The sequence below is a fragment of the Mesoplodon mirus genome, assembly GCF_964341445.2.
Source record: "Mesoplodon mirus genome assembly, chromosome: 13".
NCBI lineage: Eukaryota > Metazoa > Chordata > Mammalia > Artiodactyla > Ziphiidae > Mesoplodon > Mesoplodon mirus.
In genome coordinates, this window is record NC_138989.1 from 73,983,799 (window position 1) to 74,000,143 (window position 16,345).

Sequence of the window (16,345 nt, forward strand, 5' to 3'; positions counted from 1 at the left end):
CATGAGTGAAAATTAAAATCTGCATAAGAATATACAGAGTCCTTTGGCTACTTTGAGTTGGGGGAGGACAGTGATGGTGCTTTAACATATTGGTAGTTTTAACACATTATTTCCTTTTTTAAAAATAAGTCTTAGGTAAAGACAGCATGATATTTTAACTTGCTCATAGCTGTGTCATCATTTATTATGAGAATGTATTTGTTTATCATGTTGAGAATGGATTTCTCAACAGAGTATAGACATAAAATTATGACTGCCCATACAGTAAAGAAATATACTTTCAGCTCTTTGTGAATTTCAAGGCTTAAAATATTGGGGATTCATTAATAGAATTATAGAAGATAAAAGCTAGAAAGGGGCCTTTAGAAGTGAGCTGGTCCAGTATTTTTACCTGTTTGCTCACTGCTATATCCCTAGCACCTGGAACCATGCCTGGCACATAGTAGGTGCTTGGTAAATATCTGTTGAGTGAATAAGTGATATTGAGGATATAGCGTGATTTGTAGGAGAGTTCTTGGTCTAAATGAAAGGATGTGGTCTTAAAACTTACATTCACTTCTTATCTTTTAGATATGGGTAAATGTCACCTTACCAAAGGCAAACAGGCTCTAGAGATTCGAAGTAGCTTATCTGAAAAGAGAGCACTTACTGACCCAATACAGGGAACAGCACATTCTGCAGAATCTCTGGTGCGGAATCTCCAGTGGGCCAAGGCACATGGTACAGTAAAGTCTATTTTCTATGAGCTGTTTCTATAATATGTTTATATTAAAATCGTAAAGTGTGTTTCCTTCTGAATATACAGCCTTCCTCCGAATTTTGTAAGGAAAATATTTTAGTCTAGTGAGTAAACCCAAGACTAAGCAAAGGTTTCAGTTATAGATATTACACTGATTTATTTGATGTTGGAAATATTAAATTAACCCATTATTTTCACCTTTGATAAAATTAAAATGATCATTCTTAAATTCTATCTTTAAAACTATTTTCAAGGGCTTCCCTGGTGGCGCAGTGGTTGAGAGTCCGCCTGCCGATGCAGGGGACACGGGTTCGTGCCCCAGTCCAGGAAGATCCCACATGCTGCGGAGCGGCTGGGCCCGTGAGCCATGGCCACTGAGCCTGCACGTCCAGAGCCTGTGCTCCGCAACGGGAGAGGCCACAACAGTGAGAGGCCCGCGTACCGCAAAAAAAAACACAACTATTTTCAATTTGTCTAACATACAATCCCTTAGATTCTCCTATATTGTGAGATGTTGAAATGTGCCTTTTCAAAAATCAGACAGTCCCCTACTTGATAAACATGTTATCTGTAAAATGGGGACAAGAAGTAGTGCTTACTTGATAGAGTTGTTGATATTGAATGAAATCACATGTAAAGACACAAACGTGATGGTCAGCAAATACTGAATGCTTATAAATATTACTGAGCATAACTGAGCATTGTCTCCTGGACATTTGAATCCGTGGGTGGGTGAGCAAGAGAAAGAAGGTGAGGCAGAAATCATCTGCAACTTAATCACCTCTGGTAATTCTATGTGATTTAGTGAAAAAGTAAGTTTAAATTATTGGCTGAAATAATGGTTGGTTGAATCTTCTATGAATCCCAAATATCTATGCTGTGGATACATTATTAAGTGATAACTGAAAATTAACTGTATTTGTATTTGTTGAACTACTATATAATGTCTTTTTTTTTCGTAACAGTCTGTTCTCTAAGATATATTTTTGGTAACTTAACACATTGAAGCACATTAAAATGCAAAATGCCATAAATATATTATCTTGGCATTCCAGATAATTGGATAAGTAGTTAAAATTCTTTTTCTTTAAAAAAGCTCTAAAACAACAACAAAAATCACAGTTAAGAGCAACCGTAAACAAAACCTTCCATAAAATGAAATTAAAAGGTCAAATAGGGACTTCCCTGGTGGCGCAGTGGTTAAGAATCCTCCTGCCAATGCAGGGGACACGAGTTCGAGCCCTGGTCTGGGAAGATCCCACATGCCGCGGAGCAACTAAGCTCGTGCGCCACAACTACTGAGCCCGCGTGCCACAGCTACTGAAGCCCGCGCGCCTAGAGCCCGTGCTCCGCAACAAAGAGAAGCCACTGCAACGAGAAGCCCGCGCACCACAACGAAGAGTAACCCCACTCGCCGCAACTAGAGAAAGCCCATGCTCAGCAACAAAGACCCAATGCAGCCAAAAATAAATAATTCATTAAAAAAAAAAAAGCAGAATTGTTAAAGATGAAGCATAATGTCACTGAGTAGTTTATTTAAAAGTATTTTCATGAAGAGTAAGGAAACAGTGAAAATATATCTACAATTGTATGTATACTTTTTTTTTTTTTTTTTTGCGTTATGCGGGCCTCTCACTGTTGTGGCCTCTCCCCCTGTGGAGCACAGGCTCCGGACGCACAGGCTCAGCGGCCATGGCTCACGGGCCCAGCCGCTCCGCGGCATGTGGGATCCTCCCGGACCGGGGCACGAACCCGCGTCCCCTGCATCGGCAGGCGGACTCTCAACCACTGCGCCACCAGGGAAGCCCTGTATGTATACTTTTGATTACCACTATAAAAATTATGTATGCAGAGGGACAAGAGCTGTAAGAAAATAGAAAACAAAAGATACTTGCTTGACCAGTAGAATGTTGCACTCTTTTTTTTAAGTGTGTGTGTGTGTCTTTAAACAATGTTAGTTGTATAACATTTTTAAGCAGCAAAAATAGCTCTAATTGTATTTTGCCTCATAAAGAATATTTGTTTGCCACTTAACATCAGAAAACTTAGGAAGCATTCTTTAAATATTTATAAATTGTTTTTTCAGAACTTCCAGAAAGTATGTGTCTCAAATTTCAATGTGGTGTTCAGATTCAATTAGGATTTGCAGCTGAGTTTTCCAACGTCATGATAATCTATACAAGTATAGTCCACAAACCACCTGATATACTAATGTGCGATGCCTATGTTACCGATTTTCCACTTGTAAGTCTTTTTCTTCTATTTAAAATATAATGATATATCCTTACAACTAAGTTTTTGAAAACTTAAAAGTTGATAAATGTAAAGGCAATATATATATATTACACTTAAAAAATATTCGCATCATGATAGTCGTAATATTTAAAAATTGCCAAAATACCTTAAATATGTTAAGTTTAGGAATGTCTGAAGTTCACCCAGAAAAGAAGGCTTTAATTTCCCTTACCCTAAATAGGATATCAAATATGAAGGAATAAAATGTGCTATACATATGTCCAGAATAACTTCCTTTTAAAACGTTTCCAAAAACGTTTCCAAAAAAGTTACTACAACAGTGTAAGTCATATTTGCCAAGCTATAGTAGTATATTGGAAGAATAGAAACCTAGTTCTTTCCAAAACATTTATTTCGTATTGGCCTAAGGAAGCCACTAAACAATATCCCTCTTTCCTACATAGTTGTAGTAAATTGAGACGTAAGCACGGAGTAAGGCAAACAATCCAAAACATCTCCTTTGCTTCTGATAAAGCCTTCATGGAGGACATTTGCTCAATGTGACCCCCAGAATTAGACAGGTCTGTGCACCAGTCCCGGCAGCTCTGGACCAGGGTTGGCCCCCGGGCACTGCGGCAGGCGGAGCCTGAGGGCTGCTCTCTATAGAGTCACAGAGTAGATCCCCTGCTCTCAACAGCCGTTGCCTCTAAAAGAAAAAAGGGGAAAGCTGCCTTTGGCATGTCTACTTATTCCTCTTAAACATACAAATCACATAAATCCCCCTGCACCTTCCCAAAAGTGATGAATAAGGAAGGAGAGAATCCAGGAATCAAACACTAATGGGGCTCGAACTTAAAAGGAAACTTGAGGACACTTAGAAGTGTTTGTAGGAATAGTTTGAAAGTAACTGACCTTTCAGAGCTAACTTCTTAAGTGTATCGGTGAGGAATTTAGAATTTACTCTAGAATGTTATTTTCATTGTATCTCTAGCCCTAGGTAAGGGATTACCTACTCTGACCACAGTTCATCAGAGAGCAGTACCTGTTAAGATGTTTTATGGTCAGATGATGTTGTGACTTCCATTGATTTCATTAATAACATTTGCTGATTTTCACAGGACCTAGATATTGATCCAAAAGATGCAAATAAAGGGACGCCCGAAGAAACTGGGAGCTATTTAGTATCAAAGGATCTCCCCAAGCATTGCCTCTATACTAGACTCAGCTCACTGCAAAAATTAAAGGTTATTACTTTTCCTGTCTATAACTACTAAGGGAAAACTTTATGAAAGTGAAAATGCATTTTTGCCTGTGAACCTTGAATTGGTCCATAGATGTGCTGCCACTTTGCGTATTAAGTTGAAGTAGAGTGAACGGGTGGCTGTGCAGCAAGTCTCAGTGACCTTCTGCATGTTGTATTCTGTCCCTGATAATGGCCTGAGGATTTGTGAGAATGCAAGTAATTACCCTCCACGGTGTTAAAAAGTTAGAGACAAAAAGCATAGTCTACTAAATATAAATATCTTAGCATTTTCAGTTAAGCATTTCCTATTTCTGACTTTCTACAAAACGTAACAAATTAGAATTGGAATTTATTTTGATCTCTTTTCATCTCTCATTGACCTTAAATCAGAAACTACATGGTACATGGTCTATAGGGTTGAGCTTTCTAATAGAACCAAATTCTTGCCAACCTGAGTTTTTATTTATAGCCAAAACTTGGGGAATGAAGTGAGCACTATTGACAGTCATGGGAGGACAGTCATAAACCTGCTGTCGCCCCGTTCATGGCTAATCTACTTACACTCTCCTTGTATCTTTGAACTTCTGTCCATTATCTGATTCAATTATACTTCTCCACCTATGATTGTGATTATTCTGTAGTATTTTTAAAACAGCTAAACAAAATTTTGACCTAGATGCAAAGCCAGTTACTGTTTCATTAAAAGATAATTCCCCATCTCCAGTAATAGGGAAAGATAGTTTCCCAAGCCCCACTGCTTGGAAAATACCTTTTCCCTGTTCATCAGGAATACAACACCAGATCTCTATGATTTTGACTATACTAATTCAAAGTATTGAATGAGGGAAAAGGAAGCTAATTCTAGCTGGCCTTTCTTAGTATAGGGAAGGTGTAAAGGATACCTTGAGGGTCTGGAACCTGGGAAACAGGAGTGAGACTGGGTTTTTGTTGTTGTTTGGTTTTGTCTGTATGTGTGTGTGTGAATGCGAGTCTAAGATTGATATACTTTCAGGGTTGATGAAGATAACAAACCTTTTCTTTTCCTTTTCAGGAACATCTAGTCTTCACAGTGTGTTTATCGTATCAGTACTCAGGATTGGAAGATACTGTAGAGGAAAAGCAGGAAGTGAATGTCGGAAAACCTCTCATTGCTAAACTAGACATTCACCGAGGCTCCGGAAGGAAGACTTGCTTCCAAACTTGCATTATGTGTAACAGCCCTTACCAGAGCTCAACAGCCGTGTCCGTGGGAGCTGGCCATTATCGTTCATCTCAAGACTCATTCTGTGGTGTTTACCATTCACATCTTAGTAACTCAAGTAATGTGATGCCGTCAGATAGTTGTCATTGCAGCCGGACTGCAGATGCATTTATTTCAAGTCATCATACCCACCATTATTCATGTCAGTTTGGCAGAAGCAATGTGCCAGTAGAGACAACTGATGAAATACCATTCGGTTTCTCTGATGGGCTCAGAATTTCTGAAAAGTGACCTTTTTGTTTTTGAAAGTTATCATAATTAATAGATGTCTCATCCAACAGTACTTAACATAAAGTGAGGTATTGGGGAAAAGCAAATATATATACATGTGGAAAGAAAAAATTAGTAACAGCTGTTTCATGGTAAACTCAGGACTTTGAGATGCTGGAATTATATTATTTAACTACGGACTTCCTCTTTTAAGATTCTGTGAATTGGTTGATTTGTTCTGTAAGTATGAAGTACGGATGTGTATATGTTTATGTGTATATAACAAAAATGTTTTCATTTTGACCACTCTGAAGTAAGAACAGTGGAAATGGCATTACTGTGGAATAAGTCATTGTATTTTTAGAGCCAGAAAATGTACCCTGGTGATCATCAGGCTTAACCTAATTTTAACAGTGGGAGAAACAGATTGAGGCATCTTGTTTAAGTTAGAGCTGAGACCTCCAGGCTTCTATTCCAGTGTTTATTCCACTACACACTGCCTTCCTGACAGGTTCTGAGACAGGTAGTATTTTGGTAGATAGATTTAAAGATATATAAATATGGATATCTATATATAATCTAGAAATGTATGAACTTTAGTTTGTGATTATAGGACTTTACTGCAAATGCCAGTTAAGAGGTTTGTATATAAATCTTATGTATAACAGGCTGAAATTTCTTAAGGTCATGAAAGCACGTGAGAAGTGACAAGATGTTTGTCTATGTTAAAGCCCTAGACAGCAGGATAATTTTGCTACTGGATGACCTTGGTAGCTGTTTACCTGAATCTTACAAATATTGGACATGTCTTCCTTAATAAGGTGTATTTTCTCATTTTACTGGCCTTAGGAGACAGTCACCTTTGGTTCTACCTAAAAGCAAGTTTAAAAAGCAGCTGGCAATAAAAAGGTTGAATTAGTAATTTTAAAACATCCCACAAAGAAAATCCCAGGCCCAGATGTCTTCACTGCTGTATTCTACCAGACATTTTTTAAAGAAGTAGCACCAATCCTTTGCAAACTTTTTCCAAAAATAGGAGAACACTTCCCAACTCAATCTTTTGAGTCCAGTATTACCCTAATACAAAACCAGAGACATTGCAAGAAAACTACAGAGCAATATCTATTATGACTATAGACACAAAAAATCATCAACAAAATACTAGCAAAATATAAAAAGGGTCATACACCATGACCAAGTGAAATTTATCCCAGGAATGCAAGGTGGGTTTAACATCCAAAATTAAACATAATCTGTAAATTATCTTGTTATTCAAAATAGTTATATTCTATAATGTCACTATGGATACTGAATTAGCGAATACAGAGCCATTGCTCCTAGGGGAAATGTGTGTGTTTTACACATATACGTATCTCAAATAGACTGTAACCTTAAATCCTAAAAACAATTTATCCTGGTAGAGTCTATTTATTTTATAAGAGACAAAATGAGGTTCAGAAGTATTAAGTGACTTGCCTGAGGCCACCCAACTAATGGACCAGACTTGGGGTTCAGACCCATCCAACTGGCCCCAGAGCCAGAGCTTCTTGCACTATACTGCCTTTCCCCATGCCTTCTCCATCCTCTGGTCATCTCTGCAGGAGAGCTGAAACAAAAAGGCAAAGCATTGCCTTGTTTGACCTCAGCTGAGAACTTGCACCTCAAGGAACTCAGTTTTTTTCACCAGTCTGCACATGTCCATGAATGGTCATAAAAGTGCTGCAAGTATTAACTTTAGGGTTATAAATAAATTTTAAATAAGTAAATTGGCAAATTTACAAACACAGAATTATGAATGAGGATCATGTCCCTAAAGATCAAAATTACCACATTGTCTTAATGTATACAGAAAAAGCATTTGATAAAATTCAGCACCCTTTCATGATAAAAATACTCAAGAAACTAGAAAAGGGGAACGTCCTCAGGATGATAAAGGGCATCTACCAAAAAACCACACCTACTTAAACATCATACTTAATGGCGACAGACTGAATACTGACTGCTTTCCCCCTCAGATCAGAAATAAGGATTTTCATTCTCACCACTTCTATTCAACACTGTACTTGTGGCAGTAGCCAGGGCAATTAGGTAAGAAAAAGAAAGGGCAACCATATTGGAAAAGAAGTAAGACTATATGTATTCAGAGATGACATGATCTTGTTGTCTATAGAAAATTGTAAGGAATTCATTTCAAAACGAAGGAGTTCAACAGGTTGCAGGATAGATACAAAGACCACCATACAAAAATCAGTTTTATTTCTATACTAGCAAGGGACATTCTAAAATTGAGATTTTTTTTTACTCCTGTTCATAATAGCATTAGATGAATAAAACAAAACTACAGAACATTGTTGAAAGAAATTAAAGAAGATGTAAATAAATGGAAAGACATCTTTGTTGGTGGATTGGAAGACTTAACACTGTTTAGATGGCAATGCTCCCCAAATTGGTCTACAGATTCAATGCAATTCCCATTAAAATTCCAGCTGGCTTTTTTACAGAAATTGATAAGCTGATAAAATTCACATGGAAATGCAAGAAACCCACAATACCCAAAATAATCTTGAAAGAGAACAAAGTGGGAAGATTCACACTTAACCAATTTTAAAACTTATTACAAAGCTATAGTAATCAAAACAGGATAGATATTGCAAAGGAATATAAAATATAACAGTCCAGAAATAAACCCATACATTTTATGATCAATTGATATTTGGTATGGGTGCCAATACCATTCAGTGAGGAAGAGTAGTCTTTTCAACAAATGATCCAAGGACAACTGGATAGCCACATGCTATCCAGTGGCTATCCCTGGATAGCCACTTATGGTATAAGGAAGGCTATCCCTTCCTTATTCCATACACAAATTTTAACTCAAAATGGATCATACACCTAAATAAGAGCTAAAACTATAAAACTCTTACAGGAAAACATAGAAGTAAATCTTTGTGACCTTGGGCTAACCAACAGCTTCTTAGATACAGCACCAGAAGTACAAACAAGGGGAAAAAAATAAATTGGACTTAATCAAAATGAACTTTTGTGCTTTAAAGGACACCATCAAGAAAGGAAAAAGACAACCCACAGAATGAGAGAAAATTTTTGAAAATCACATCTGATAAGGGGTTTGTATCTGGAATATATAAAGAAACCATAACTCATAATAAATAATGAGCCTTTTATATGCTAGTCCTTAATTATGGTTTCTGTGGAGCAGTAACCAATGGACTTTCTGTAATGATGGAAATCTTGTATATCTTCACTCTCCAATATGATACCTTCTAGTCCCATGTGGTCACTGAGGAGTTGCAATATAGCTGGTGTGAGGAACTTTTTTTAAATTTTGGTTTTAATTTAAATAGCTACATATAGTTAGGGGCTTCCATATTCAACTGCACAGCTGTAGAGAACAGGGCTAGAAGTTAGGTAGGGTAAAGGGACTTTTTGCCTTTCACTTTATATTTTTCTGTATATTTGAATTTTTAAACCAAGCATGTATTTATAATTTTAAAACATTAAAAAAAATAAGAATGGTGCAATTTTTTCATTTTTTCCATCAGCCATGCTTTTATTTTACTTGAATCTCTCACACCAATTGCTTTGTAATCTTAGCGTAGGATTTTTTTAATATACATCAGTGGAATTTAGGAAAGGTAGCCTATCCATACCAATAACAATGTAAGGAAGAGATTAGGAGAGTAAAGTCTCACTAAATCCAAAGCTAGTACTTGATTCTGAAGAAGGTATTTTCTGGAAAGTAACTTTAAAAATTATAAAAATTATAAGTTACATGTTTTCTAATAAAAGAAAAATCAAACCTCAATACATGGGATCATTTGAATGTAAAACATTAAAGTGTTGTTCATCCAGAGGTGAACAGGTAAATAGAGGTATAGCCTTAGGAAAGTCTTTAAAGAATACTGAAAAGGGGCATTTAGACCTTTTGTTTTTCCTTGATCTCCAAATCTAACTTGCACATGAAGCAACAATGAAGTGGTCTCAGTAATCACAATTTTTTTCAACTCGTCAAACTCAAGAAATTCAATTATGTATCCATAGCTCAGATAACTGATATATTGACACATAGATCTGCACAAGTTCAGTGTCAGGATGAGATCTGATTTTTTTTTTTTAAGGCCCAATAAATTTTAAGTTGTTTCCTGTTGTTTAAACGTTCCCCTGGTATTTGTATGCTGTTGCTTTCAACTACCAATTGTTGCTAAAAACTCAGGATTTACACATTACTTTCATGTATTTCAACCTGTTTTTCTAGCTTAACATTGTGAATTTTACCCAGGCCCAACCACAGTAAGTTTTCAATACTTGCCCTTGAATTATATGACATATTTCTCATATTGATAAGCTGTTAGTAAAGAAAAATATACCCAGAAATAATGTTTGTATAAATGTAATTTTTTTTCTGTTTGACAGCATTAAAAATATTTCAGCAGACACAAAGTTTGGCTTTACTAAAGTCTGAGTCCGCTCCAAGTGGTGTGACTTAAAGTGTGTTATTGATCTTGTGTATGCTTTTTCTATTTCTTTATCTGTAAAACAGGGATGATGATATAATATCATAGGGCTTATAATACTTTACAGGGTTGGCAATACTCAAGAAATTCCTGTAAAGTGCCAGCTTTTTGAAAAGGATCATCATTCTCCAAATCTGGCATTCTCAAAATCATACCAGTCCCTACACAGGGCGTAGTATTTGTTATTAAGGTACTTCCTACAATGCACTTTTCATAGTATTGGCAATGCATGTTGGCTTCTAAAGTAAGTTGCAACTGAATTTTGTTCACTCCAAATTCACTTTTCAAAAAGTATGGAAATTGAACGTCCCCAGCCGTTAATGTTACATAAAGTGCTTTACACACAAAAACAATTTGATTAGCAGTGCTTCTAATTGGTGGGATTGTCTTTGCTTACCTGTATTTTCCAGTTTTTATACAGAGAACAACTATAGTTTTAAAATATATTGTCTAGGGGGCTTCCCTGGTGGTGCAGTGGTTGAGAGTCCGCCTGCCGATGCAGGGGACGCGGGTTCATGCCCTGGTCCAGGAAGATCCCACATGCCGCTGAGCGGCTGGGCCCGTGAGCCATGGCCGCTGAGCCTGCGCATCTGGAGCCTGTGCTCCGCAACGGGAGAGGCCACAGTGGTGAGAGGCCTGCGTACCACAAAAAAAAATAAAATATATTGTTTAATATAATAATATATTGAGCATCAATAAATGTTTTTGAACACAATTTTTCATAAATGTAATCAAGTTTAAAAATGCAAAGGGTCTCATCTAGGGGTTTTTTTGGTAAGTTTATTTAGTTTTCACTGCATTGGGTCTTCGTTACTGCACACGGGCTTTCTCTAGTTGCAGCGAGCAGGGGCTACTCTTTGTTGGGGTGCGCGCACAGGCTTCTCATTGCGGTGGCTTCTCTTGTTGCAGAGCACAGGCTCTAAGTGCTCGGGCTTCAGTAGTTGTGGCACACGGGCTTAGTTGCTGTGCAGCATGTGGAATCTTCCCGGACCAGGGCTCGAACCTGTGTCCCCTGCATTGGCAGGCAGATTCTTAACCACTGTGCCACCAGGGAAGTTCTCTCATGTGGTTTTTTTTTTTTTTTTTTTTTTTTTGCGGTATGCGGGCCTCTCACTGTTGTGGCCTCTCCCGTTGCGGAGCACAGGCTCCGGACGCACAGGCTCAGTGGCCATGGCTCACGGGCCCAGCCGCTCCGCGGCATGTGGGATCTTCCTGGACCGGGGCATGAACCCGCGTCCCCTGCATCGGCAGGCGGACTCTCAACCACTGCGCCACCAGGGAAGCCCTCTCATGTGGTTTTTGATGTCATGAGTAATTCATACATAGGTGTTTTAAATTTTAAAATTGAGATGTTTCCAAACTCAAGAGAAAAGTTGCAAAACTAATAAAGAATTCCCATATTTCCATCACCCTGATTCTCTAAATACTAACATTTTCCCATATTGTATCATTTTTTTCTCAAATGTATATGTTTGTATGTATATCTATATACATATATGTATGACATTTTTTCCTGAGCTGTTCGAAAGTAACCCTTTAGCCCCTACGTAAATACTTAGGTGTGTATTGCCTAAAAAGAAAATTCTTGGTAACACACTGTCAAGATGACACTTAGGATTCCAGAACCTCCCTCTGCTGTGGCCTGACCGCCAGGAACCGAGGGCTTATCTTGTTTGTCTCCCTTCCCTCAGGGATCACCATCCTGTGCTCCTTGTCCAGTATCTAAAAACTACTGTTACTTGTATTTTGTCTGGTATTCTGGTTGTTTAAGATGGGACAGTACCTCCAGGCCTTATCATTCCATCATGGCTAAGTGAACATTTGCAAGTAATTTTTAAAACTAATCACATATTCAAAAATACTTTTGGATGAGTTTGCATATATTGCAAGAAACTATTACCAAACCAGGGTTCGTTGCTCAAAGCACAGCAAGTCAACCCTGAAACACCAAGGTCTGCAGCAGAGAAAGGGTTTCTTCACAAGGCAGCCAAGCAAGGAGACGGGAGAACTAATCTCTAATCTGCCTCCTGGAAGGCAAGGGGCTTTTTGGGATAAAACTGAGGGAGAGTGGGGAAAGGTGATCTGAGTCAAGAAAAAGGTGAGGTAGTCGTCATTCTGTGCAGGTGCAACTAGGCTTCTTCACAGGAAGAGTGTTGAGAAAATGGTAGCACCAGCACGATCAGAGCGTAGAGTTCTCGGCTCTCTGATGTCAAAAGGTCACCAAGAGGACATTCACACACGCGCAACTGGAGGGTCAGTGGCCCTAACCAGTCTTAAGCGGCTCGAGAGAGTACAGTTCCAGGAGGGCACAGTTACCCAGGCGGCTGTAACAGTTACCCGATTAGATTCACAGACAGCTTCTTCAACAGGAGACGCAAAGTTCCCTGGACAGTGAGATCCATGAGGGGAGGACAGGGTTAGTCTTACTCATCGTGGTGCAAGGCACACAGTAGGTGCTCAAAAATAGGTCAAAGGAGTGGACATCCAACCAGTCTGTTCTTGGTCCCGTGTCCCTTTGCCGACAGAGGCAGGGAGGGTTTGTCCAGCCCCTCAGAGTCTGGTTCTCGTCTAACTCTATCGAGACACTGATCTACCCGCTACCCTGCCCGAGGTCCTGTGCTTTGCTTAATGTGTCCTTGCCACTAAACTAACTCTTCACCGCTAATGACTTGGTGCTGTCGGCCTCAATCTTTAGATTGAAATGGAAGCCACCTGTCCTCTTTTGAGAAGAAGTGTCTCGTTTTATCTATGAGCAAATGAGGTTCCCAATACAAACCCCAAAGAAGACATCAGCGTGGTTGTACCATGGACACCAGGCACTGAAGGTGGGGGGACAGGGTTGTGAATTTACAACATGCAACCAAAGGGTTAAGTTTAAACACCTGTACTTTAAAGATGAAGGCATGGGGCCTCCCTGGTGGCGCAGTGGTTGAGAGTCCGCCTGCCGATGCAGGGGATACGGGTTCGTGCCCCGGTCTGGGAGGATCCCATATGCCGCGGAGCGGCTGGGCCCGTGAGCCATGGCCGCTGAGCCTGCGCATCCGGAGCCTGTGCTCCGCAACGGGAGAGGCCACAACAGTGAGAGGCCCGCGTACGGAAAAAAAAAAAAAAAAAAAAAAAGATGAAGGCAGTCAGAGGCAAGGGGGGCATGGGGAGGGGCAGGTGCAGATTAGAAATTCAGGAGCCTCTTTTGATGGAGCCGTCAGAAATCAACTTTCCCCTTGTAGACAGAAAAAGAATGGTTCACAAAGAAGCTTCTGGAAAGCTGAAGGTATTGGGGGAAGACTTTAAAAACAAGAAAGAAAATGTCTAGGACTCACCGATTTGGAACTAAGAAGGTAACAACATGCTGAGCTGGTACTTGTACTTGTGGTGAAGATTCACACATAGGACTTCTTGTACGCGTGAGCAAACGCATTCCCTTCATGCTTGTTCTCTGGCACTGATCACGTCTGCCTCAGAAGCTCCCAGTCATGTAGCGGTTTGGGGGATGAGTGGAGCACAGTTCTCTCTCACTAAGCAGCCTCTGGTAGGTGGGTGGGGACTGGCTAGGCCCCGTGTCCCAGAAGGGAAGCAGGGAAACAGCTCCCGGCCTCATGGTTTCTTTCCCTCGGTTTGTTCTAACCCAACCCCGAGGTTAGGAGAACTCGAGCTGGGATTACGTGCCCCCATGAGCCCCGACTCCGTCGGCCCTTTTGTCCCGGCATCTGAGGGCCAGGTGCCCTCGTCCACACCCTCACACACTGCCGACTTCTGATTGTGCAGGTAAGACCCTAAGAAGAAAGGACCTTAGAAAACTCAAAGCCTGACTTTAAAGATTACTGCCCTGCTTAAATGAAAATAAAGCCAAACACCTGTTTATCTATTTGCTTTCCTCCGTACAACTCTAATCACCATCCGCATCTCATGCCCAAGGCACCCCCCTCCCCCCAGTCCCGAGATGCTTTGGAAGAAGATTGAGGCAGAAGTGGACAAGAATTTTTTCTGGTAATTCCCTGTACACACCGTTGGCAACTAGGGCTTTTTCCTAGGACTTCGGAAATTACTACAAACCGGTTAACTTAACAGAACACACATTCCCTTAGTTCTGGAGGCCAGAGTCTGGAATCAGGGTGTCCCCAGAAAAGAATCTTTGTCTTTGGACCTCAACTAATGACATCTGCAAGGAACCTAACTTCTCTCACGTTCTGAGGTTCCAGGCGCATATGAACTTGCGGGACGCCTTTCAATCCACTACAGCAGCCCACTTTTCCCCAGGCTTCCCCACGGGCCCTCCTCCCCCGCAGCCCGCTATCAACTCCCAACAGCTAAGCTCTGTCACCTGACTGCGGGGTGTGGCTGAGAGCGAGGCTTAGAGTGAGGAACAGAGAGGCGTACAGTGCGGTTCTAGCCACAGGACAGGCACAGAGGCTGGCTTTCTTCCGGAGGCTACGCTTGTTTGTGGGGTGAAAGTAAAGTCTGTCGGGAGGATAAAACTCAGTACAACGGGGAGTCTGTCCCTTGTCACTGCTCCGCTTTTGCTACTGAACCCAATTCCCTTGCCCAAAGCCCAAGCAGCCAAAATGCCCAGACCCCAAAGTCTGTGGAAAAGACGGTTTCTCCGTGAGGCAGCCTAGCGAGGAGACCGCGGAACAAACCTCAGAGCTTCCACGCCGGAGGCCAGGGGCTCAGGGTATTTATGAGATCGAAGCAGGGCGGTCTCAGGCACGGGGAGGGTGGGGAAAGGTGGCTGGAAAAAAGAAAAAGGTGAGGCAGCCGTTCTCCCCACGTTCAGGAATGGAGGCTCTTCGCACGATCTGAGGGCGGAGTTTTCGGCCCTCTGACGTCAAAAGGTCAGTGAGTGGACACTCGCGCATGCCCAGTTGGAGGGTGGGTGGTCCTAACCAGTCTCAACCAGCTCAGCTCCAACTAGACCCAGCTGACTCCAAGTTCCTGGAAAACATCTTATTGTTTATGCTACGTGCTGTTTGGAGGACATACAAGTTTTCGTAGCAAGCACTAAAGCAAGCTTGATTAGTGAAGGCCGGTTACAAGTGTAATGGATCTAACCCTCAGTTTCAAAATTCACACCTTTCTGAGCAAACTATTTCCCTTCCTATTCACTATCCCACCCCAAAACTGACTTTTTAAAAGGCAATTTGCATCTACTATTTTAGTAGAATAAGTGGTTCACCAGTATTATTGAATGAAGACATGGGAGCATAAATATTTATGCAAAGGAAAGCAAATAAGTCTGGGGTGGGACGTGCCACTTTCTGTGTGCTGGGTACAAATGTTTTACACACAGCGTCTCATTTAACTCTCAACATCTTTGCAGTTTATAGATGAGGAAACAAATTGTCAGGTTGACCCAAGATCTCTCAATTCGCCTGGAGAGCCCAAGTGGCAAGTGGCAAGGGCAGGATGACTCAGACCCAGAACAGAGCCCATTGTTTTCTCCACTAGGCCGCTGCTTATTACCCAATAATGAAGAAATACACAATCCTTGTTGAATAATAAATGCGGAATCAATGCAAAAGTGGGCTAACGTTAAAGGACATTAAATGGTCATATTTGATGGAGTATTAAATAGTATGTCTAAAAGATACAAATCCTTGTTTGAATGAAGCTTGCAAGAAACCATCCTACTTGGAAAACAGAAGGAATGGCATCTTGAATCTTATAACTTGATCTTGGTGTTTTTCTAACACAGCAGAGAAAGAGTCAAGTATGATTTTTGATGACACGTGTGTTAACAGAGTGGCTTAATATTTCACTCTTCTAAGAACATGAAAAGTAATTTCTAAATATTGACACATTATTCTTAAAAGAGAAGGTAATTTACCATCTCTGTGTGAAAGTCACAGGTCACATTCCAAAACTTTCCTAAGGAGTTGACCTAAATTCAGAAATGTTGCTGTATTATGCTCAACAAAGTCTGACAGGGAAAGGTGTTAAAAAGAATATGTGTTTAAAGTATTTTCATTATCTTTAGTTTTTTTGTTTGTTTGTTTGTTTGTTTTTGCAGTACGCGGGCCTCTCACTGCTGTGGTCTCTCCCATTGCAGAGCACAGGCTCCGGACACGCAGGCTCCGGATGCGCAGGCTCAGCGGCCATGGCTCACGGGCCCAGCCGCTCCGCGGCAT

The 16,345-nt window shown here is 40.6% G+C and overlaps 1 protein-coding gene across 2 annotated transcripts in view; it reads left to right on the forward strand.

The window, feature by feature from the left end:
- MALT1 (MALT1 paracaspase) overlaps nt 1–10,224 on the forward strand; it is a 62,852-nt gene extending 52,628 nt beyond the window's left edge. For both annotated transcript variants that reach the window (XM_082641451.1, XM_082641450.1), the window contains 4 exons: nt 571–720; nt 2,826–2,983; nt 4,093–4,218; nt 5,269–10,224. In XM_082641451.1, the coding sequence (XP_082497577.1) occupies nt 571–720; nt 2,826–2,983; nt 4,093–4,218; nt 5,269–5,709 (875 nt within the window). In that variant the 3' untranslated portion in view covers nt 5,710–10,224. The remainder of the gene's footprint in view (nt 1–570; nt 721–2,825; nt 2,984–4,092; nt 4,219–5,268) is intronic.
- Nucleotides 10,225–16,345: the final 6,121 nt, after the last annotated feature.